We start from the raw sequence: 24,341 nt of genomic DNA on the forward strand, positions 1-24,341 counted from the left end.
TTCAGTTCAGCAGATTGTGAATATTGCTACTCTGAAAGCCTGGCTTTTAAGAATACAGAATTAGTATTTTTAAAGGATTATTTCTTTAGTTGCAATTTTTCTTAGTTTTAACTGAATTGATACAGCCAATTTATTTTATGACAAAACTGTGGCCTGTAAAGAAATGAGGTGGAGCAACAGAACAGCAAGAAGTCCAGGAGAAAAAACAAAAACAAAACCAAAAACTTTCATTAAGGAAACAGCAGCTTAATCCTGTTTTGAAGTGGGTGTAATTAATTCAGGGACTAATACAAAGACTTCATAACAAAGACCTCAAATGTTACCAAAACCAGCTTGTTTCCATTCTGAATCTCTCTTTTTATTTGTAAAGACTGGCATTACAATTGAAAAGGACTCAAAATGGAGTGATGTACACATCATTGGTGTTTCATGATGCAACTGATGGAGTCCCTGAATGGATATTGCTTCAGCTTTGCTTTTAAAAAATAATTTAACAAGAAAATCTTCAACTCCACTATTGATCACAGGTGGCAGAAATGAAAGAAAGAAAGAAAAAGAAAAGAAAACAAAACTACTGTCAAATTTGTAACATATACATTGTTGGCTGATGACACTTTTTCCAGATGTACAATAAAGCCCACAACACTTTATTACTATGGATATAATTATTGTGAATGTTTTTTCATGTTGATCAACTTGCTTCTGAAGGTTGGTTTTTTTGATTTTTTTAAACTTGCATAATAAACATGCAATGAAACATTTCTTGTTAAAGTGTTTTTTGCAGTCGTCTTGTTTTCATACAAATATTTCATAAAGTTGCAGTGTTGTATCAGAGCATTACCAAAATAAGAGCAAAAGCTAAAGAGGAAGGTACATGTGAAATGAACTTGATGAGAATAACCTAATCTTGTCCTGAGACACTCCAGTCATATTAAAAATATGTGCACAATCAAATCCCTTCCTTCCAAACCCACCAAAACCACAAAATAAATATTAACTTGGAAGAAAGGGAAGACATAAAGAAAAAAAAATTGATATCATCATGCACTCATCTTCTGCATAGCTCAACCCACATATAGTAAGGCACTATTTCCCCAACTTAGTGTCCACAACAATCTTTTACAGTGCTCTGTGAACTACATATAGTTCCTTCCAGGATGATGAAATAAACAGATTGAATGAGTGTTGCTACCGTGTCACCCCATGTGTGATCTTATAGACAAGGGCATCATCTGGCAGTTTCAGAAATAAGTTGTCTCGAGTCTCTTCTTATGTGTGCATGTTATGTATAGGGATAGCTTTTGTGTGTGCAAGTGGTTGGTTTGTTTTCCAGAGTTGCTGTTATTTTTCATTGTTCTTTACTCCAGTGTTCTCAAAGCAAATACACAAGAAAATAAAAGCGCAGTTGGGTCATTAAAAACAGAGCTTTGGTGCTCCAAAAAGCACACAGCTTTGGGGATTTAAGAAATCTGTTAGACATTCCCAAAAGAGTTGGGAAATACACAGACATATTTTCATCTGGAAATCCTCATCTCTGCTCAGTTGAGCTGGTCTTCATATTGTTTTCGGAAGCAATCGCCAGCAGGGAAAAATTCCCAGCACCGTTCTTGATACATTTTCCATACATAGGATTCCTGAAAGAAACACAATTTCAATAATTTAACTTGATTTAATGAGAAAGCACGAACCATTACTTTTTTTCTTTTTCTCTTTTATTTATATACTGCTTCACTTTTTTGATTCTGTGAATATCAGGTTGTTGTATATCAGTCTACAAAGTCATGCTAATGATTTTGATCAGCTCAGAGTAGCTTTTATATTTTTGTCACCTAGGCAAAAAGCACTGAAGAAACACATAGAAGAGGACCAGATAGTTTATTTCTTATTGCACATCCAGGAGCACTGTAAAGCTCAATTAAAACTGGTCACGAGACAAATACCAGGGTAAGCAGAATATTTTCTGTCATAAAAATTTGACTGAATTTCTGCATCGGTCATTTCAAAACACGCCTACACATAATACATAAAACAGCCTTTAAAGGTATTTCTTAGAAGAGAAATATTTTCTGAATCAGTGGCGGGGTTTTGTTTTTCTTTCTGATGATTTGTTCAGGTAAGACTCTGTCTCTAGGCAGTCTGGAGAATACTAAAGGATATGTCAGTTTATTTCCATTTTAATTACACCACTTAAATGTGCTTTTTATCATACAAATTCCATGGTAGAAGGGACATGTGTTACACAAGTTATAGAATCATAGAATCATTTAGGTTGGAAGACACCTTTAAGATCATTAGGTCCAACTGTAAACCTAACACTGCCAAGTCCACCACTAAACCATGTTCCTAGAAGTTATGTAGTATGAAGTACTCTCAATTTTCAAATTATCAGCTAACAGTATCAAAACTGCTTAGTAGAAATCTGGCTGCAGTGACTATAGTAGGACACATTGTATGCCAAGAAAAACAAAACACAAATAAAAAAGGCTTTTTAAAAAAATCTCATTTAATACGAAATTCTCAAGTGACACATGGATGTTCAAAAAGAGCAAAGCCAATACCTAAAATCTGATACTAGACAAGGCTGAGCAGATTTATGTAAAGAAGATGATTATAATTGCCCAGTACATACATGAGTTCAGAAAGAGTAAGCTACATAGATTTACAGGCAATCATCTCTCTGACCCAAATCTGTAGTGCTGCATGTATCATGCTCTTCAAGTTTTTTGTTTTCTGATCTGCAACAGTCAGCTGCAAGACTATCACTAGAAAAAACAGGAGTAAGTAAATTTGATACATCTTTTTACTGACTCTAAGTATACTTAAAGGAAGTTGAAGGAAGCACTGGAAGTTTGAAAGAGAAAGAACAACAGCAAAGAAACCTCCAAGGAAAACTTCTCTCACGGGTTTAATTTTACATATATGCACAAACTCTTTCTTAAGGACTTATCCAGGAATGTAGACACAGAAGATTATATATAGATAATAATAAAGAACAAAGACTATTAAAAAAGAATCAACAGGGAGAAATGAAGAATGCTGCTTTCACAGGATGCTTAAATGTTCTGTTTCTCAATATTTTTATTTATGGTCTGAATTTATACTTCATGGAAGTAACAATTTAAGAATAACAGGTCAGATAACAGGAACAGAAAGTAATTACAGAATTGATAATCTAACATTAAGTAACCAAAGTCCTAAGAATTGTTTAGAAGAATGAGAATTAAGTTACGTACCATATAGGGAGCTATTCATTAGAATACTCTTAGCTTTGCCAAGCCTGAATGATTTTTATTTTAGAATCAGTCTTATTAAATAACTGTTGACATTCATAGAGTTGTTCAACTTACCTGTCCTGTATGCTCTGTTTCATCTTTGTTAATAAGATACATCAGAAAAAACCTGCAAGCAAAGAAACAGCTATTATGAATACAATATTTGGAAACATTAAGCAACCCACAGAGGGATGGATATTTTTCAGCATGTACAATGATAATGGTGTTCATGGACTTACAAGTTCCAGAGTTCTATTATGATAACATTCCCAGACACATTAAATATACTTTCCTGACACTGTTGACATTCACTTATTGTTCAAAGAATAGTATGCTAAAATGCAAGAGATGTTTGATTTATAGTAAATAGCAACTCAGTTTAATTAAGATTTTCTAAACTTTCTAACCGAAAATTATAATAGACATTTTCTTGCCCATGAACACCAGTTTGGAAGTAGACAGAGAATAGTAACTGGATTTTTTTTTTCCTCTCCCCACAATGAATAAGAAATGCTGAAGACGATTAAGAGATTTCTCTTATTGAAAATATAGCTTGAGGACATTTTACTAGTGTATGTAACTCAAGATCAACATGAGCAGAAAAGAACTTCTAATTTTAAAAATACATTAGTCTTGGGGTTTTGAGATGCTTGACAGATACTAGGTGATGATTTCAAAATTTCACTCATAATAGTAATTCTCTCCAAACATATGTAAAAATGTAAAATATGATCATGCACAAAAAATATCAAAACACATTTCTTTAGGATGATGCACTTAGAGTAAGCATGCTATTTGTATAGTACTTTGTAAGCAGGAACAAAATCCCACATCCTGGTGCTTTTAATGCATTTTGTTTGCACAACCTGTTTATCAGGTGGAAGTTCTTTATAGGGATGTTTGACTTTACAGTCTCATTATTTTGTGCACACACAGTGCTAGTTTATAGGCGTAAAGTCACAATCCATCCACGGCTTCATACTGCCAGCACTAGTATGAAATATGTATGAAAATCCAGGGCCAAAATGTATTTGACAAGAGAGGAATAGTATGATACAGTGATTGTAGACCTGATAAATGGTTTTATTTCCAGATTTTAAAAGACCAAGTTTAGTGGTCACTGATGCTCTGCTTAGATTCTCCAAAGGTGGACCTCATGTCCTTGTTCTGATCCCTCCCCTCTCTAGCTCCTCTTCCAGTTCCCCTACCTCCCTTTGTCTGGGGTTCTCTTAGTCAGCCTCAGCACTCCACTCAAAATATTTTCTACAGTGTAAGTCTTCCCTCTTTTGCCTTACTCCTTTGCTTGTGCACTCTCTCCATCAGTCTCTAGGCCAGGTCATACTGCTCCTCTGTACCTTACACAACTCATTCAATTTTATGCCTCCACAGGCACATACTAAATTCCCAGTTTCCGTCTCCTAGCTCACACAAACTTAGCGTGTGACAACCAAGCTGGAAACAAGGTAATGAAGGTTGTTCATTCCTTGCTTCCATCACCACAGAATTATATATTCAGACAGCATGAGAGCACGTCAAAGCCAAACAGTACTGACTCTTACTTGTGCAAGAGAGCTAATCAGGTACTTGCAGAGGCTGCAAGGGCCATGAGTTATCAAGTTCATTTTTACTGTACTCACAAATAATTGGCCAAATTGTGCTCCTGTAGTGTGTGTGTTTCAAAGCCATGGGGCACTGTATCAAAGTAGTCATTTCCTATTCCACAGATAAAGCACTTCGTCTAAAAGAAAGAATACAGAGCACTTCAACACTATATATAACCCTGCCCCCCTTTGAGAAAAGGACAATAAAAATGTAACAATTTTCTTGAAAATGGCAATGCATCATGTATAATATGTGCTGAACAAAAGGCTTTTCTTTTAATGATTGGGACTGGATACCTCAGCCAAAACACCTGAATAGAAGTTTAACTGCCATCAGAATAGCTTCTTACTGCTAAAAAAAAAGTCTTTGCCAGCTGTAAGTGAACAGCTATCAGGAGAGAGAATGGCATATAATGGTCAAAGCTGAGGGTTTTTTTTCCCCTTTAATACTGTAAGTAGCACTCACTGAAACATATGTCAATATTTACCTCAATGCCTTGTCCAGCTGAAACTGAATGTGCTGAAAGTTTAGATTACAAAACACAGTAGGTCTGCAACACTTTTCTGAGTTCTTATAGTCATCCTTAAATGACAGAATAGTAAACCACCAAGTACAGGATATTTTCACACATAGATTAACCAAAGAAAATTACATCTGAGATGAACTGTAACATGACAGTATTAACACCCTGTGTTAGAAACCTCTAGTCTGAAGATCCAAAAGACTTAAATAGCCACAGGTATCTAATTCATTATAATATACAGCAATGTACAAAGATTTTCCTTGTTTAGAAAAATAAAGATACAGAGATTAGTCTAAACTTTAAAAAGACGTAAGAAAATCTGTTAGGTTTTTTGTCTGATATTTATTAACTTATTACTGACAGCAAAAAAATGGCTATGCTTGATCTGGAGGTATTAAAAAAAAAACCCAAACATACTAGGAATTGGCAAACAAATCCAAAATACGCTTAGAGCAGAATATCAGTTTAGACAACCTGTATTTGTGTCCCATGCAAAAAGACATGTGAGGTAGCAGCTAGCACCCGTCAAAGCATAGCATACCCCCTTCACAGGAGGCAGCAAAGAGTGGTAAATTCTCTTCTCCGCATAAAATTGCCTAAAAACAATATTATTGGGTACTAACAGAACTACTTATGTAAATTCTTATATTTTAATAGAAACAAAAAAAAAAGTGAATAAAAAAACTCTCAGCTATTATTTCCTTCTAGTAAACTGAGATGTGAGAGTAGAATCTTATCCAGGGCATTATATGATATTGGACCACGTACAGGACTGTATTTTCTTGTTAGTTTAAAAAACTATCCACTAGCTAGATCACATTTTGATTGAAAACATGAAAATAGGGTATGGTTTATCAATTGGATGATCTTACCTCCATGTCTTCCTTAACTTGCTCTTGCTGATCTCTTAACTCACCAAAAGCATCAATAATTAAACCTAGGGTTTAAGTTAAAATGATAGTTAATATTCAAGAACATAACTGTGACAAAGAATATTTGGAAATCCAGGGATAACTCTTGCAAAGAAAATAAATAGAGAATCTTGTGCAGAAAGAATAGAGGACAATACACATTCCAAAGACCACAAAAACACCTGAACACCTGAAGAAAGATGAGCAAGTCAAAGAAAATGGCTACCAGTAACATGGCTAGCAGTACTATTCAGAATTACAAACTGGGACAAGCAGACTTCTGTTTTATTCACAATGCTCTAATTTTGACTCAGTACATGAGGACACATGTGGTTTTGCAGTGATGGAGGCTTTACTATAGAAAGAATACTACTGTACATTTAACAGAGTTCAGGGATTTAGTACACAGCACATGCAGAGAGGCCCAGAGCTCTGTGCATCCTCTCTCATTATGACTGTCATGTAGTACAAGGTTCCACTGTCAGAGCTCTACAGAAGTAAGGGGTCATTTCAGGGAGATATAGAATGAAGAAGAAAAACCACCACAGGCTCTATAGCTCAGATTATAAATTATGATTCTCCCTTCACTTACACCAATACAAATAGGAACTAACTCCACAATCGTTATTTACTGTGCTGTAAAGCTGATGAATACCAGATGGCAATTATACTCAAAGCTTGACAGCAAAGGTCTCTACTTTTCAGCCACTCATAAGATGAAGAAACAAACCGTATGAGATATGCTACTTCAGGCTATAAAAAATTTTGCACCCTCCCCAACCCCTTTAAAAAAACTTGTTGCTTGAGTAAGAGTTATAAACAATTTACCACAAGCCCAGAGTTGCCTTCCTTGTGGGAAGTGAGAAAGCATCCTTACTGCTTCCAAAATCATCATAAGTTAGCTAACTGTTAGCTCGCAGAAAGCAATAAGGTATCACTATTAATAGCAACCGGACCTAGCAAAAAATCACCACATGTTTTTCCAAAATCAAGAATATACTGCTGTTAATTTGTGCAAACTTTAACAAAAGATTATTTTCTGGGCATTCTTGAAAATCTTTTGAAGGTATTATATGTAAACAGATGGGGCTTTTAAGTACCTTAGGTAATAACATTAAACATGATTAATACAAACATAATGGAAAAGCCCTGACTTCCCAAAATTCAGTATCCACGATCCACATTAGAACAGCAAGTCACACTACCAGTCAAGTATTTTCACTCAAATTCAGAAGCTAACCTGATGGCAGCTGACTTTCCATTGTCATTTACCAGGATACACTAAAGCTGTTTCATATCAAGCACCTTTCTTTACTCTTTGACATTGTTCAAGTAAGCAGGCATCACACCAAGCAGAGGTTTTTATGTAAGAAAAGATTAAACCTCTTAAAGCTATGTTCCAATTTTCATGCCACTACCACCAGTCTGAAGATTTGCCAGACAGTCAAGAACATTAGATACTAGTAGGGGTGAATACTGACAGCACCCACTTCTGATTTGTTCATAGAAAGCTCACAAGGGTGAGTTATGCTGAAAGACAATTTTAAGGTACACCACAGGACTTCTAATCACTTTCTAATCACTTCTCTTGCTGATCATTACAGGAGGCTTTTAGAAAGGGCAATGAGAAGATAGAAACTATAGTGACAACATTATCTCACAGCAAACAGCTTTTTTTTGTTTCCACTGATCTGGTTAGACCCTGTTGATTTTACAGAGACTAGGAAGAACAATGTATGGATAAAAGCCAGCTGGGTGTGATCTATTATATAAATCTGTGCTTCATGATCTACACCGGTGTCCTGGTTGAATCTTAGGTGTACAATTACCGCAGCACTAAGATCTCTGTACTGCTAAATACCACTTTCAGTTTCACCATGGGCTACAAATATATACCTTGAATAATTGCAAGCAGGATGACAATCACAAAGAAGAAGAAAGTGATGTCAAAGATAATCCGATAGATTTCATATTCATCTCCTGCTGGATCCTCTATTTCGTCACCAATGCCTCCACCTGCACGTACTCCAACATACATGTGAAACATGTAGCACTAGAAAACACAAAACAAAGGGAACAAAGTTTGTCTACAGCTAAAATTAAAATACCCATTGTTACAAATTCAGTAACTGGCAGAACTGGTCTATGGTCTAGCAGCTATACTATGTCAAGTCATCTTTTTCTTCCCTTTGAGGTTACGTATATTTCTGAGAGAGGTGAAATGCTGCTGTGCAACTGAAGTTGCAGTATTTCATGTTCTGTCTTTATGTAGGAGTTCAAAAAGATCAAAGGTTCAACTACCTTAAGCCCAGCAGCACACAATGATTCATGTACAATCATTTCAGTAATGTGCAAATAGGAAATACCATTACCACCACAACCATCTCCTTTTCCATTTTTCTAGCTGAAAAGTGAATGACTTTCCCCATCTTTGGTGTTTCAAACAAAAATTAAAAAAACAAAACAAACAAAATACTTTGAGAATGTTTGTGCAGAGGACGGGCTAAAGATGGAAAAAGTCTGAGACTAATACTGTGGAACTATGATCTGAAAAGTGGTATAATAGGTCTCAGTATAGTTATGTAGGATGCTGACAATGCAAAATTTCCAGTTTATTATGCTATAATTTAATAGAAAATTACAATATCACTCTCAGAGGTATGGAGCAGGGGATTGGTTCTTTAAGTAGCTTTGCAAACTACAGGTCTGGAGTTCTTGCTCCCTATCAAAAATAGTGACAACAAAACCCCTCATGTAAGAAATTGATATAGTAACGTACAATGCTGTGACCAATAGCTGAAAAATGTAACAATTTTTAGGGATCGTTTTTATTTTACCACTGAAAGTCAATCATTAACTTAATGAGTGAATGTAGTGTTAGTTACCTAAAAAGTTTTAAAAGTTATTTTTCTATTTCTAAAAACTAAATTATATTCTTTGTATTTTTATCCTCTTTTTTTCAACATCATATTGCAAGTCTTACTGCTTTTACAAAAGACAACCCTGATTTTATAGCATATTGCATGTTATTCTAACTCATTCCTGTACAACATTATAGCCTTGTATTTTCAGTGAATTAGAGTAGGTCAGGTCAGAAGGGACTTCTGGAGATCTCTGGTACAAATCCTGCTCCAAGCAGTGACCATTATAAGCTCAGATGAAGTTGCTCTGGACTTTACCCAGTCAGGTTGTTAAAACCTCCTAAGGATGGAGATTGCACAACCTCTCTGAGCAACCTGATCTACTGCTTGGTTCTCCTCAGCCAAAACACCTTTTTCCACTTTATGTCCATGGTCTCCTGCCATGCATGCACTGCTGTAAAAAGCCTGGATTTGTCTTCCCAATAACCTCTCTGCAGGCACTGGGGAGCTGCTCTAACACTCCCTCCCACCCTGAAGCTTTCTCTTCTCCACGTCAAACAAGCCTAATTACCTCAGCCTCTCCTCCCAGGGCAAGTGCTCCAGCACCTAACAATTTAGCTGCCCTCCACTGATTTGTGATCCAGTTTACCTATATCTGTCTTGTACTGAACGTCCCAAATTGGACAAAAATATAGACATATTACGTCTCCTCCCACAGTTTATCTAATTATTGGGCTTTTAAATGGTGTCAGTTCCCTGGAAGTGATTCATATTGCATAACATACTGAAATATATTTAACTTTGTTGCACATGATGGCTTTTAGAAGGATATTAATGGCAACACATCTTAGAAATTTTTCGTGGTTTAAGCTTTACCTGCCATCCACAACTGCAAAGCCTGTCACTGTCTCAGTAAGCACAAAATAATTTTCAGTGGTGCTGAGCGCAGAAGAGATTTCAGTAACAGCATGGCCAATTGAACATAATCATGACAATTTGTGCTAAGGAAAACTGATAGATTTCCAAGTTTAAACAACCATTTCAGTACCTAAATTATTTATGAAAGTCCTTGCCTATAACTGACCCTTCCTCTTGAATGGCCTGTAGAATCTCAAGATTCAGAAGTACTGGCCTTTAACTGACTTGGCTAAGCTTCACATCTTGTAGCTGGTTTTCCAGCAACTATAGCAAAGAATAGCACCACATTTCTTCTATTCATTTATATACGCGTTTTTTAATATACGCAGGGTTTACCTAGTTGTTAGGGATGTTCATTATATTTGTTCCTTTGCCTTCAATTATAGTCTTTCCTGTTGTTGGCTAATGATAATAACTGTATGAATAGGAATTACAAGAAGGTGAAGACAAAAACATAACAGTTTAAGAAAAAAGAAAGTAAAAGAGGACTTACTGTTAGCATATCATCACATTTCATGTCTGGCATATCACCATCTTCACTCTTGTTATAGAACTTGCGGAAAAAATTGAACGCCACTACTGTATATAAATATACTACTACTGCCAGTAATCCCACTGTCAGGACAAGCTGGAAGACAAAATTATAGAGTAGATATAACACCACTGTAGAATTATGCTATACAATTTTCTTTGCAAAAAGAGAAGGAAAGTAACAATAATCTATATGTATTAGCAGAAGGAAAACTTTGTTTAATTTTTCTCTATGTCTTTGCTTATCTTTGTAATATTTGGTAATATATCTGCATATTTTCATGTAAAGGTTGTGCATTTCACCTGTTTCATTTTGAAGGAAAACTATGCTTCAGGAACACAATTACAAAGACAAATCTTGCAAAGTCTAGTGGATACCTGCACAATCAAACAATCCATTAGAATCATATAAAACCCACACAATCAGACAAAAATATCTGAAAGTGTACCACCTAATAGTAAGAGAACTACTATTTAATATCACCTATTATATAATTGCAATATAGTATTTCTACTAATTTAACACTAACAATTTTGTTCCATCTATTAAATTAGCTATAAAACAAACTGTTCCTAATATTCTAATATCTACCTCAGAGAAGCAGCAACAAATACCTCGCTGCAGCATCATTAAAATTTTGCCTTGAGCTTTACAGAGAGGAGCTGAAAGTGAACTGCAATATCCTGCAAACTGATATTTCACTTGCATAGCTGTCAGACCTAAAAAGTTCCTTACCATAAATAATGCCCCCTTCACTTCATAGATAATTTGCTAAAACTTCAGGACTATTTTTAAAAGGTAGAATACACCACTTTTATTTTCAGGTGTAAACTGATTTTTTTTGCCTTTTTGTTCTTTTAAGAAATCAGAGTAAGATATTCCATTTTTTTAAGGGCAAAGAATGCGGTATGTTGATTTCTGTAACTTTTCAAGACACAATTTTTGTTCCACAAATGAAATTAAGTTTGCCACATAAAATAAATAACAGTTTGTCAAGGTGAGTTCATACATAAGAGTCTTCTATACGTCATGTGCTTCACTAGCTATTTCAAAATATAAACTGTGTCCATTTAAATGTGTATTACTTCTTAAAAATGTTGACAAGGACAGTGCATTTGAAGACAGAACTAAATCAATCACCCTTTGCATTTATAAAAAAATCATTGCTAATGATTTTATGTTTCTGTAGTATCAAATCTGCTTAAAACAAAATCCCCTGAAAATTAACTTGCTGCTGATAAATTTCAAAATGGCACTTGCCACCAGACTTCTAAAGCATCTACATTATATAAAGTCAGAACTGAAGTTCCATCTTACTACAGCACATAAGTCTACACAACAGAAAAGACCTTTATGTTACCATTCCAAGACCACTTGAATAAGATTGATATTAGCTGCCTTGCTGGAAGATCTTCTAAGCAGACCAAGGATGGCTTTTGTATCATTATAAATTGTTTACAAAGGTCCTTTGAACTAGGAAAACCATCAGACTTGAGGAACACTAAGTCTCAGGTTACATTAAATGCCATTCCTACAACAGATCTCAGTAGATGAAAAGCCTTAGTTATTTTCTTTACATAATTAAGAAATGCAATTTCAGATTTTATAGCTTCTTTAAGAAAAGGTTCCTTATCATCAAAGAGCTGAGTTTCTCAAACAGTCCTCTAACAGAAAGAGTAACTTGGTTCAACTGGACCTTTCTTTAGATGAATCTTGAAAAAATTTTAAACAGCAACTTTATAACACAGTTGCTCATAACAGCTAGAGACTGGCATACATCCTAGTCCTATCTTATGCTTATAAATCCCACTGGCTAGTTTCTCCACTGTCTCAAGTTCTAAACTTCATGACGAAAGAACAATTCTACTGTCAATCTGCAGAGCAGCTGAATTTAGTCATAAAGTGATCTTTCCTGTGTACTCCTTAAGTAAAAAAGTGGAAAAGAGATTACAGTTGATACCTGTTTGCCATTGTGGGTCACTGATGACAGGATAGTTCGTAATGTCTTGAATCCCATTGCAATGTCAAGGAGATGAGCAGCAAAGAAAAAATTGTTGTAATGGCCAAGGACTGACATGGTCATGTACCATGCTAGGTAAAGGAAAGACTAACAGAAAAGACAAGTACATCACAAAATAAAACTCTTGGCTATTAGCTTTAACTTAATTCAAAACACTAAGGAAAGGTAGAAACTGCTCTAATGTGCTTTTCTTTAAGTAGAAAACAGTTGTGGGGTTTTTTTACATAGAATTTGCTAGAGATCTTTGAGAATTTTCTCTTTGGGCAAAACTATTAAATCAGCAAATACAGAATTCACAAGACATGGTCAAAATGACATATTCTAAATTTTAATTTGTAAAAACTTGAAGTTGCTAAACCCTTATTTGATAATGTTAGTAATGTAAAAGTTCTTCTGACTTAAATGATATTTTGTTTTTTAATTTCTAAATAATTACGGTAAAATATTAAAGCCCTAAGGTGGTTAATGACAAATGAAAGAACTCTGCAAGCAACAAAAGGAATTTTGTAATTAATTCAAACTACTAAAACTACTACTTAAACTTATAAGTATTAAGTAGCTTATAAATTATTACTACAAATGTTAATTTCATCTTTTCCTCTATCATTTAATTTTTATTGGACTTACAGACAAGTACATGTAAGAGAAATTACAGTCCCTCCCTTAATAAAAACCTAATCCTGGACAAACTAACTCTTTACAGATCATGCTGTCTGTAGATCTGGAGATTTATCGTTCCACTCTTCCCAACTGAAGTCAGATTACACTTTCATTCTCCAGCAGTCCTAGTTCCAAAACTGTTTGTTCCCCAACCATTTTTTCCACCAGTAAAATAAGCTGAGCTAGGCAAGAGATAATCACAAGAATCTTAATCATATGATGAGTGACTGCTTAAACTGCAAGGTATTTTAACAGGCAGTCTTGTTTATCATTCCTTTTTTTTTTTAATGATTTTTTTTTGAATTATTAAAATCAGCCTCATTCTGCGTCACATCCTACTATCAGTTTCAGTAATACAAATTTTAGCAATTCCACATACATCAACTACACCAATCTGACTGTGATCCGGGAATATTCAAGTGTTCATAAAGTTTATGAATATGAAAAATGTCAATTAGAATTTATATAGTCAGTTTTCTAATTCTACAGCTCAGTGCTTGCTTATAGCTCCTGAATAGAGCATATCAGAAGCAAGTGGGAATTGACTGAGGTTCTATAGACTAATACCTATGTAACTGGGAAAAGATTCTGGCATGTCTTTATAAACTTCTAAGATTTTCTTCATCTATGTACTAAATTAAATATAATCCAGAGTATTTCATACCTCCTTTTAAAGCACTTTGGGTTAACAAGTGTATATTTTTAGAAGGTAAATATATACATATATATATACTGATAAACTTACATTATCAGTGAAAACAACTCCTAATTTCCACATCTGATACTTAACATCAATGGAATTTAGCCTGTTAAAATAAATAAATAAATTGTATTTTATATCAAAACACTATAGGAAAATATGCAACACAATCTGTGGGAAGCTTATTGTCACAAACACAGGAAACAACAGCTGATCTATTTCTCCAAAAGCTGAAATACATCAGAACCTTGTTCTAATTCACACTTTTACTCTGGAATGGACCTGTCCAAAAAAAAAGCAGAAAAACAAATTAATAAATACTGGTTTGGATTCATCAGATCTAATGCTGATTGATGGCTATGATATTATCATATACAAACAAGTGAAATGAACTGACTTTGTAATCCATGTAGAAAAAGAGATTTGATTTGTTTGGTTTTTGTTTGTGTTTTTTTTTTTTTTTAATTGCGACCCATCTAAGCCTAAAGCAACTGTCAAAAAAGGTCAGAGAATTTGCACCTCAAAATGTCAATTCTTTACCATTAGTTATGACAGCATACCTTGGGTGATACAATTAGATGACGTTAAAGACAGACAAAGTGAGGTGAAATGAATCTCAGAGCTTGTGTCCTTTGTTTTTCCCACTGATATCAGGAATAAAGTTGAATGAAAGAGAAATGTATATTAAAAGCTTTTGTAGAAAAGGGCCTGGGGTTCTTGGCTGACTGCAAGTTGAGCATAAGCCAGCCATGTACCCACACTGCAGAGAAGGTTAATGGTACCCTATGCTCCATGAGGAGAAGCATTGCCAACAGTTTGAGGGAAGTGATCCTTTCCCTCTAACTCAGCATTATCAAGGCCGCACCTGGAGTGCTGGGTCCAGGTCTCCGCTCCTGATTTCTTCCACAGATTTTGTGGCAGTTAGCCTCTTCTACTGCTCTCCTCCTTCAAAAAACTTTTATGTTGTACAGACTGATACTGTAAGCTATTGTCTCCAAATTTTTCCCTTGTATTTTTTTAATTAATACTTTCAGGTATTAATTCTCCTCTTACACTATCAACACAAATAAATGTCTCAACTTTAGGTTACATTTTTTGCATGAGAATGAAACCCATTAATTTGCTTGAAGCATTTTTTTTCCCCCTCTATAGAGAAGTGATACAATTAACTTACCAAACAAGATATATACCATTTTTGCTTGTAACTGTATCTTGGCCTCTCTAGTTTTTGACTTTTTCTTTTGGAAAGGTTTGGATCATCTGTATTATACTGACACAAAAAAATTCTAAACCTGGATTACAGTTCAAGAACAATTATAAGTAATAGCATGAAAAATGTCATCTGTCCTACTTTTATCCTTAAAATGTGAGTTAGTTCAGTGTTCCTGAAAGAGAAGAGCTGCTGACAATAACAAAATAAGTAGAAATAATGCTGGCAGATGTCATATACCTGCCATATATGAAAGCACGTAGTACTTCTGTGCCATATGTTTATATGGAATTACCTAAGACCTTAGAGGGAATACCAAGAGTTAAACACTGGTCTATCAAGGTCTGATTTCCAAAATTCTTACTTGTATAGCCAGAGCCACTAACCACATAAAAATAATAGTTTTATTTGAATATTACACTCTCAAGGAATACTTTCCCACCAAAATACCAAACTCCTCCTTGTATTATATGCAACAGTATTTACGCTTTAATACAACCAAAAGTTAACACCATTTTTACACATAAAACTCAAAAGCAAACTCCTGTATAATAGTATAAACACTACATAGATATAAGTGGAGTTGCTATATTTGAAAAAAAGCACTAAATCAAACTTAGACCAAGATCTCTACTCCAAATAGTCTACAGCCTATTTTAATTAAGAATTCATTTTTCCTTCTGAAGTGTATTATTCTACTTGAACAAAAAAGAAAAGGCAGAAGAAATGTAGTAGAAGTTTTCTGATTTATGAAAGATTTGACTCTTGCTCTCAAATTTACACATGACATCTTTCATATATACGTTTTACTTCTATACAGAAAACATTTAGATGATACAGTAACTCATTTAGGGTCAATTTTTTTATCCTTTATTCACAGTGAATTATAATTTTCTGCCTTCACTGAACTTCCACAGGACTATATATTTAGGTCAGAGCAGGTAAAAGAGCACCATTATACTATTAATGCACTGCAAAGGCAAAAATAGTGTTAGTAGCACAGAGACTAATGGTGAATTCTAGAGTCTATTATCTAGTTAACCAAGATTCAACAGACTTTATTTTTCTTTTTTACCATATTGTCGGTTTGTTTTTTTTTTTAACCTGTGCAAAGGCAACAAATTACTAGGTTAACAAATCTAAAACTTCTCATAAGGTTGCACAAAACTTTTTTAAAGGAGAAGAGTTGATCACAGTTTGTTTTAGGCACATTGATGGAATGATCAGGAATTAGTTTTCCTTCATTATCCCTTCATGGTAGACAGCAGCTCTGTAGAAATTAAAGCCTAAGGTTTTACCTGAGTTTCTTCCACAGTGACTCAGGCCATAGTCACTGGGTGATATTTACTGTCTGATTAGGATTGCAGGGATGATATCTGGATAACAAACAAACTACATACACTAGAGAAATAGAGCAAATTTTTTTCTAACGGGTTTTCAAGTTTACAAGGATGGAAAGATGCATCCATATCAAACTTTGCATTCATATTTTGAAAGAAATTACTAAAATCATGTTAAACTCAAAGGTCCCCAAACTGTGCTATGCTCCAGATACCATATAGTACTCAAAGATAAATCTAGATTGCTGCAATTTCACCAAACTAGGAATGTTTCTTGAACAATCAAATGGCTTCTTCAACAGCAGTCTAGCACAGCTAAGAGCTGCTGATACAATTTTTGTCAACCCCAAGTTATAAGAAAATTTTCTAGCCCCAGATTTGAGTTATTAAAGAAATCAAAATTTATAGAAAACTCTGTCCTAGAAGGAAAAGGAAAAAAGTCAAAAATGTTAAGAACAGTTTCTCATTTACATATTGTTTAATAACATATTCAGGTGGTGAAATGAACCAAAACCTCTTGAAACTTATTTCTGAATATTATTGTATTAATTTCTTACTTTATTCTGACCCAATATCACTCACTTCTAGTGTCAGACATATTCTTCTGACTACATTCCACCTATTCCTAACAATATTTATCTTATGTATGAAACGACACGGACAGGACTCTTAAGGACAGGCAGGATACTGTCACATGAAATGGCAAAAAATAACAGCACCAGAACTCATCTCTAGTCAATTTAATTTGATGATTTTGTATTTTACAAACAGCAATAGCTGTAGAGCTTCTAAAAATAATGTGAATATTGACCTATATAGAAAAAGGAACTATTCATTTTTCCATATCTTCATTTCTTTAAAGCAAGTCTGACTGCATTCTCTTATTTCTGCTCACTACCTTGATCAAGTAGCTCAAAGACTTAAAAGAATATGAAGTCATATAAAAATTAAGCTCTACAGCTGTGAATCAAAAAGTAACAGTATGGTTTCAAGTTTCCCTTGAAATATCATTAGTTAGTATTATACTGAATGAATTTCCTAGTCTGAATGAATTTTTATTTGACTTCTTTCTGTACCATTGAACAGGTTGTCATACACTGTAGTACTGCAGTTGTAGTAGCTGAGTTTAGCGATGGTGAACGATGGCACAGTGTGAGAATGCACAATGTCAATAAACTATAGGAAAAATGTGAGAAATTGCCTGTATTACATTTGGCTGCAACCTGCACTAGTATTTCAACTATGGAAACCTCACATCTTCCAGGAGAAAATTATTTACATTTTTCTCTTCTTGAAAGGGGAAGAATTCTTCTACATATAAGCTTTCAACAGGAGCCCTGCTTATTTTCCCCCCAATTAGCCTTATGTCATTGACTGCTGCAGATGCTTGAGCCTCAGCTGCCTCTTCTACTGACTCTGACTAGACTAATGACCACAGAACGAACAGCAGTTAGGAACGTAAAGGGACTGAGAGGTAATCCTCACTATGACACCTTTGATAAATAAAACTTTCATCTTTGTGTCTTTCATATTATTCTCTCAAATATACTTCATCCATGCTGCAGCTAGTTTAACACTATCCATCCCAGAAGGGAAACTTACCCAATGGAAAAAGTGCACTGTCTCAAATCCAGTGTGCAAATTTTAACTGTCTTTACTGTCTAATCTACAATAAAGCTCCAACTGCATCATCCTCCTTAGTTGGTTATATTTAAATAATGTTGCAATATATTTAATTATTTAAATATTTAAATACATATTTATAAATTTAAATATATATAATTAAAAAATACTCAAGACTGCATCCACAAGCTGAAGGGCTCTTTCAGATTTCAAACATAACAGTACACTGAGGATTTTTTAATGTAGTTTATCAGTGGGACAGGCAGGAGCTTCCAAAAGACATAGTTACTTGCAGAGTACTCTGAGTCCTTTGCAGAAAGACAGATGAAAGGGAATCTCAGCTTATTTGCCCACAGGAAAGGGGAAGAAACAGTAGGGGCTAGGGGTCAAGGAGACAGAAAAAAAAACCTGGTTCATTTGCATTGGGAATGGAAATGCTACATGCTGCATTTTCTTTCTGTGTTGAGACAGACATAGGTATCCGGTCTGGCCTCAGTCTGGGCCACCTCCTGCTGGCACATGCAGAAGCAGAGGCACTAGAGCTGGGATCTGCACCAGGTCATATCATTCTCCATTTTTTTTGCCCAAAAGTGGTACAGTAAGGGTTCAACTCCAGTGCTTTTTCCACTTCTCTCTTCATTGCACTGTAAATATATTTCAAAAGTTGAATCTGAAACACGCCTAAGTTTTAGTAGCTTCATTAGTGTTCATTTTTGAAACTGGTAAAAAGTGGATACATATACCTTCCTGAAGCATATGAATTTTATGCGAATGGTTATGTAAATTTCAGTCATAGTTGTTTATTTTCCCACAGCCTATTCATCTTTTATAAGTATGGAATGATTTCTCTGGGGAGAACATGAAAGACAGATAAGGTTGTAATTTTTTTTTAAACGTATATAACATGGAGTAGACATTAGAGATGTAACAAAAAACTGGCATCCTTCAGGCCTGATTCTGAAATTAAGTATTTCATCAGCCTTCTCCAACTGCTTCATTCTGGTCTGTTTTTTCAAGATTATTCACAGAAACATTACTTCAAATTTCTTCCCAAATATGACTCATGAGCACACAGGGAAGGGAAAGTAGTTTCTTTTTCTTTTTACACCAATAACAAAAGTAATGAAAATAAAAATTTTTTTCTAAACTCAAGCATGGGTCCTACTATAATCCAGCAGCAAAACGGAAGGTAGGAAAGTATTCTGGAAAGTACTTCTGCCACAATATTAAATTTTATTTAGTACTGCAACGCCTGAGTCCTTGGGCCTTAATACTGCACCTGATTGATTGTTGAGGTGGACTCCAGGTTTATTTATCCATCTTTACAAAAGATGGGTATTAAAGATCCATCTTTACAAAATCAGCCCATGCTTCAATTCTAATCTACTAGTGGTCCCACTGTCTACTTCACATAATCCTTGCAAACCCATTGATAAAATGTTGCTTTTAAAGAAAGCTATAAATAAACCCTTACATTAGAAACTCTGTAGCATTAAAAGTCTATCTGTTAAAATATATTCTATCTATTTTAATATCTTTTTTTTATAATGCAGGACTAGTGCTTTACAAAGCTGAGTATGTCCCTTCCCTAACAAGGAAAATGAATGCTATTACTCTGAATGTCTTGGGGCTTTTTTTCAAGTCTGTCTCTCAGATGATAGGCACATACACAGTTTAGGGAAAACAAATTATAAAAAGATGTGAAGATGAATCATCCAACTTCCTAGATTTTACTGGTCACTATCACTTAAATTTATTCCATCAGTTCTTTATAATCAGAACACACAGTGCCAATTTTGTCCATTCTTTCCAGCTGAGCTGAACTGAGAGAATTATGAAAAGGAGTTTCCAGACCAGTTGTAATGACACTATCAAAACAGTGGGAATGTGATGCATTCAAGCAGCTGTGCACTAAACTAAATCTTCATACATAAAAAGCAGTGAAGTCCTGCATGCATATTGTCTATAATGAAATAAATTCACTGTATCATTCAACTTAAGAATTGATTTATCTTATATAGCTGTACATAAAAGAGCAACAAGAAAATTCAAAGCTGAATGACAAATCTTGAACGCTTGATTTTAACTTACAAAAAACTGTGAAACTAAAAAAACCAAACCCAAACAAAAAAAAACAATCACACAAACAAACAAACCAGAAGCAAATGCTTACACAGCAGATAAGGAGCTATCCTTCTTTGGTTTCTTCTTTTCTCGAGCATCACTAAAATCGAGAGCAGCTTTGTCCATTCCTAGTAACTCACTGATCCTGTCACGGCCATAGAACTCACCATATTTATCCATGACCTAAAGTTAGGAGGAATATTCAGGAGAATCAGTTGGGTAGACCAGCTGGTTTTTTAGCCTGGTTTCTGAAGACAAGATGTTTAATATACAAGATCTTTTTCATCTGTTTCTTTCCATCTGTCTATCATATCAGTCAGTAATTTATTTTTTTTTCTGCTCAGTTGCAATCAATTAAATAGAGGCAAGAAGTGGGTGTCAAAGAGAAGATGTTCCTACATATTTAATGAAAACAAGAAGAGGAAAGCAACTCAGCAGAAGGAGAATAACTAAATCAATGTCATCACTGACAGAAAAATAATACACTGTGAGGTCACACAGGAAAGAGATGTTTTGAATATCCTAGCTACCTTAAAAGCTCTGATTAAAATAAGATTTCTTAAAGACAGTACTTGACTCTTACTAGTTATTCCTTTTAAGAAAAAAAAGATACATATTTATTCTGTTTAAAAAGGGTCTTTAAATAACCTGAACACCTTGATTGGGAATTTCGGATTTTATTTTTTCTTTTAAGGGGAAGTATTTCACATCGAAAGCATCGTGAAAAATGTCCTTACTTATTAACTAGCTCCATTGCATAATTTTATGGTCTTGGTTTTTTTAGTTAATAATGCAATGAAACTACTATACACATAAAGTATGTAGGAATCAAAAGATCTTGAACAGAGAGTTATAGATAAAAAACATTTTCAGTCAATGCAAATCTGTCCCCCATCTCTTTCTTACAAAATTTAACTTGTTTCATAAGAAACTTCTGGAAATGAACATTTACCTGCTCTCATTCTCACTGAACACACAGCTCCTTCCTAAATATTATCTGTCTCTTCTCATTTTCAAAAGAATACTCAAAGATATACAAAATTTTGAATAACGAGGTCATAACTGAATGATTCCTGAAGGTGAGGTGGTATTTTACCAGCTTTCTAATAAGCAATGCTTTAAATCTTTATTGACATTTTTGCCGATTTTTAAAGACAAGCCTTCTTTGTCACATGCCTGAAAACAGTGCTTCATGACTGTGGATCATTCACTAGGCTAGGGATTTAATTATATTGATATATAACTACAAATATATATAAAAGAAAACATTCTTCGCAAAACAATGTATTTGTTGGCACTTAAATCTATGCAGAGCAGTTCCTCAGCTAAAGTGCCAAACATTCCACACAATGCTCTTTCCTTCTAATAGGAACCATCCTTGAGCTGCTACATCAACAGCAGTGTAGAATTTTATTTTCTTTCTTGAGTACTCTGTGCAAGCTATTCCCTCTTCTTTGCTTAGATAGATAGAAATATGTATCTAACAACTTCAAATACGCAAAAGAATACTTTCAACAGCAAAATAAATACACAACTCAAAGCATTTTTAGACAGGTTGACCTAAAATTGTTATGAAGCAGAAGAGCTACTGGTATTTAAGACATGTTTCAAAAGTGTGATTCAAGATTGGCATTAAATGCTGTGAACGAGGGGTAAATCTCATTAAGCAACATAAACACCCTCTTTTTTTCAACTGTGACCAAACCCACTAGGAAGATTATTCTTTTTGTAAGCTGTGGTACATACACAACATTTATTTTCCAAGAGCAAGCTGAGAAAACATTTGACTTAACGTTCACAAGAAATGAATTTCAACAGTCTCTGCTTACAGAAGACTATTTTTGAGAGACTGTCAGATTATGGGATAAAAGCTTATCTGCACACCCACAGAGGATCACAGACAATGGTTGGGGGACAGTCCAAAGAATACCCTGCCCAGCTACTCCCAGGCCCATCACAGAAGCCATCAGCCCATTAAAGGCCCATCTCCTCAAGCCCAGAGGATCACAGGGGCACAATGGCAGGCAGAAACCCAAATTACAGACTCCCAATGAATGGACACCCTGGCTGGCCCCTCCCAGGGCTGTCCAAGGAAAGTCTTAGCCCCACTGTCCAGGTGTGAAGCCTATCAAGATGAATCACTGGGAGTAGCTCTCCAGATCACCTTTCAGGCTAAGAGGGTTACTGCCAAGGGATGTGGGATACATTACGGGATGGTGAGGGAAGAGCATTTGAAGATTGCACAGAATTTGTTATTGGATGTTATAGGGAGGAATGAAAGGTGGGAAAAGGGACTGATTTAGGTGATCTGGGGAGGAACAAGTGTGGCAAAAGAGTGGTAAGGGACAAAATGGGTCAGATGCATGTGTGTGTGTGTGTGTGTGTATATATATATATATATATATGTAGTTTGCTGGTCCGTACAGTTGTCTGACTATGCCCTGTGCCTAAACATCTCAATCTGTACTATCTTCTTATTCAATTCCTTTCTAAACCTCTTCTGGGTGAGGGACTCTCTATTCTGTGTGCATGGAGGTGAATACATAAATACATACAGACAAAAAAATTTACCTATGTTGTAATATACATACAAGTGTACACAGAAATTCTCCACAGAATTTCATGAATGTATGAATTCCTGTTTTATACAACAAGCTCTATGTAGAGAAAGTTTGAAAGAATAACTATCCAAACCACACAAAAGTAGTTATAAGCATGAGGTAAGGAATTCTGAGTATTTTAAAATAGTAAATATGGAAATCTACAGTGAATCAAAGTTGTATTTCAAAGAAGTGGAATCCACATTTCTTCAAACACAAAAATAAACATGCATTAAAACTTTAACTTCATATATATTTTTAAAACTAAGCCTTACCTTTCTTTTCACAAATTTGTCCCAATAATTATTTGGAAAAGACCTGAAAAACACAGATAAACAACTTTATATTTTAGACATTCATGAGAATGTGCAGTAGTTACTAAGACATCATAAAAATTACATACTGATTTTGTTTCTAAGAGGCTCTTTGCTGTTGCTATCGCCAGCTAGTCATTTGTGAAGTTACTGGAATGAAAGTTGCCAAATGGCGTTCAGCCTACCATGTTAATGCAGCTGGGAAAGAGTGGCAGAGCCGATGCCTGCAGACAGGGTTCTAAAGCAGTTGGATCACACAGTCCCACCAGGCAGATAGTTGGGACTTTAAATATGTTGCTAAAGGAGAGCCTTCGAGAGACACTAAAAGAATGCAAAGCACAGCTCACTCTTGAACTGACAGCAATACACAAGCATCACCGTGCTTGCCAAAAGAAATTCATCGCAAATTTTTTTCTTTTATAGAACATAAATAATTTTAAAACAAAAACCTGGGAATGAATAATATTAAAAAGTAATAGTAAACATTAGCAGAACAGGTGCCTGAAATGTTTTGTATATCCTTGCTAGAAATATATCCCTCACAATTGTTTATTTCACATAAGCTGCATGATCAACTATATAATTGTGGACATTGAAGAACAATTCCTTCCAAAGCAATAGACAGAGTAGGTAAAAACTCACTGTGTGTTGATTACAAGTCTATCCCATTGTCCCTTAATATCATCTTCTGATGGCTGTTCAGTTATATACAGCCCATCAAATTCCAATTTCCTTGCCACTTCCTTTTCTCTCTTAAAAATAACCAGTGGAACCTGCAGTTGAAACAAATATCAGGAATTATTTAAAATGCACTGACATGTCTGTAAATTTTTAAGAAAAGCAGGTTATTATAAAAATTTAAGTATGAAAACTGAACAAAGCAAAAATAGTATTTAAAAAAAAGACTTGACAATTTCCCACAACACTTCAAAGGTATAGATCCATAAGGACCAGGTCATTCAGAATCATATAACTACAGTGTACCACATAGTTGTAAAAAGATGGCCAAAAATCCTGAAAAAGATCCTTCAAATAAAAATAGTTCTTCAATGCTATGGAGCTCTTAGAGTTAGTCAAGTGAAAAAGAGATAAATTAAAAATAATTTTTAAATGCTTAGAAATTCTAGTTCT

At 34.8% G+C, this 24,341-nt stretch overlaps 1 protein-coding gene across 14 annotated transcripts in view; it reads right to left on the reverse strand.

Moving 5' to 3' along the window:
• Positions 1-333: 333 nt before the first annotated feature.
• RYR2 (ryanodine receptor 2) overlaps positions 334-24,341 on the reverse strand; it is a 441,630-nt gene continuing 417,622 nt past the window's right edge. For 13 of the 14 annotated variants that reach the window (XM_074818391.1, XM_074818396.1, XM_074818388.1 and 10 more), the window contains 11 exons: positions 23,853-23,983; positions 23,172-23,214; positions 20,346-20,479; positions 14,045-14,105; positions 12,580-12,726; positions 10,581-10,715; positions 8,205-8,361; positions 6,270-6,334; positions 4,910-5,010; positions 3,348-3,399; positions 334-1,634 (listed from right to left, as the gene is read on the reverse strand). In XM_074818391.1, coding sequence (XP_074674492.1) covers positions 1,539-1,634; positions 3,348-3,399; positions 4,910-5,010; positions 6,270-6,334; positions 8,205-8,361; positions 10,581-10,715; positions 12,580-12,726; positions 14,045-14,105; positions 20,346-20,479; positions 23,172-23,214; positions 23,853-23,983 — 1,122 coding nt within the window. In that variant the 3' untranslated portion in view covers positions 334-1,538. Of the gene's footprint in view, positions 1,635-3,347; positions 3,400-4,909; positions 5,011-6,269; positions 6,335-8,204; positions 8,362-10,580; positions 10,716-12,579; positions 12,727-14,044; positions 14,106-18,396; positions 18,817-20,345; positions 20,480-23,171; positions 23,215-23,852; positions 23,984-24,341 lie in introns of those variants that run through there. The other variant, XM_074818394.1, reaches the window with a different exon arrangement.

The sequence above is a fragment of the Strix aluco genome, chromosome 3 (assembly GCF_031877795.1).
Source record: "Strix aluco isolate bStrAlu1 chromosome 3, bStrAlu1.hap1, whole genome shotgun sequence".
Classification (NCBI taxonomy): domain Eukaryota; kingdom Metazoa; phylum Chordata; class Aves; order Strigiformes; family Strigidae; genus Strix; species Strix aluco.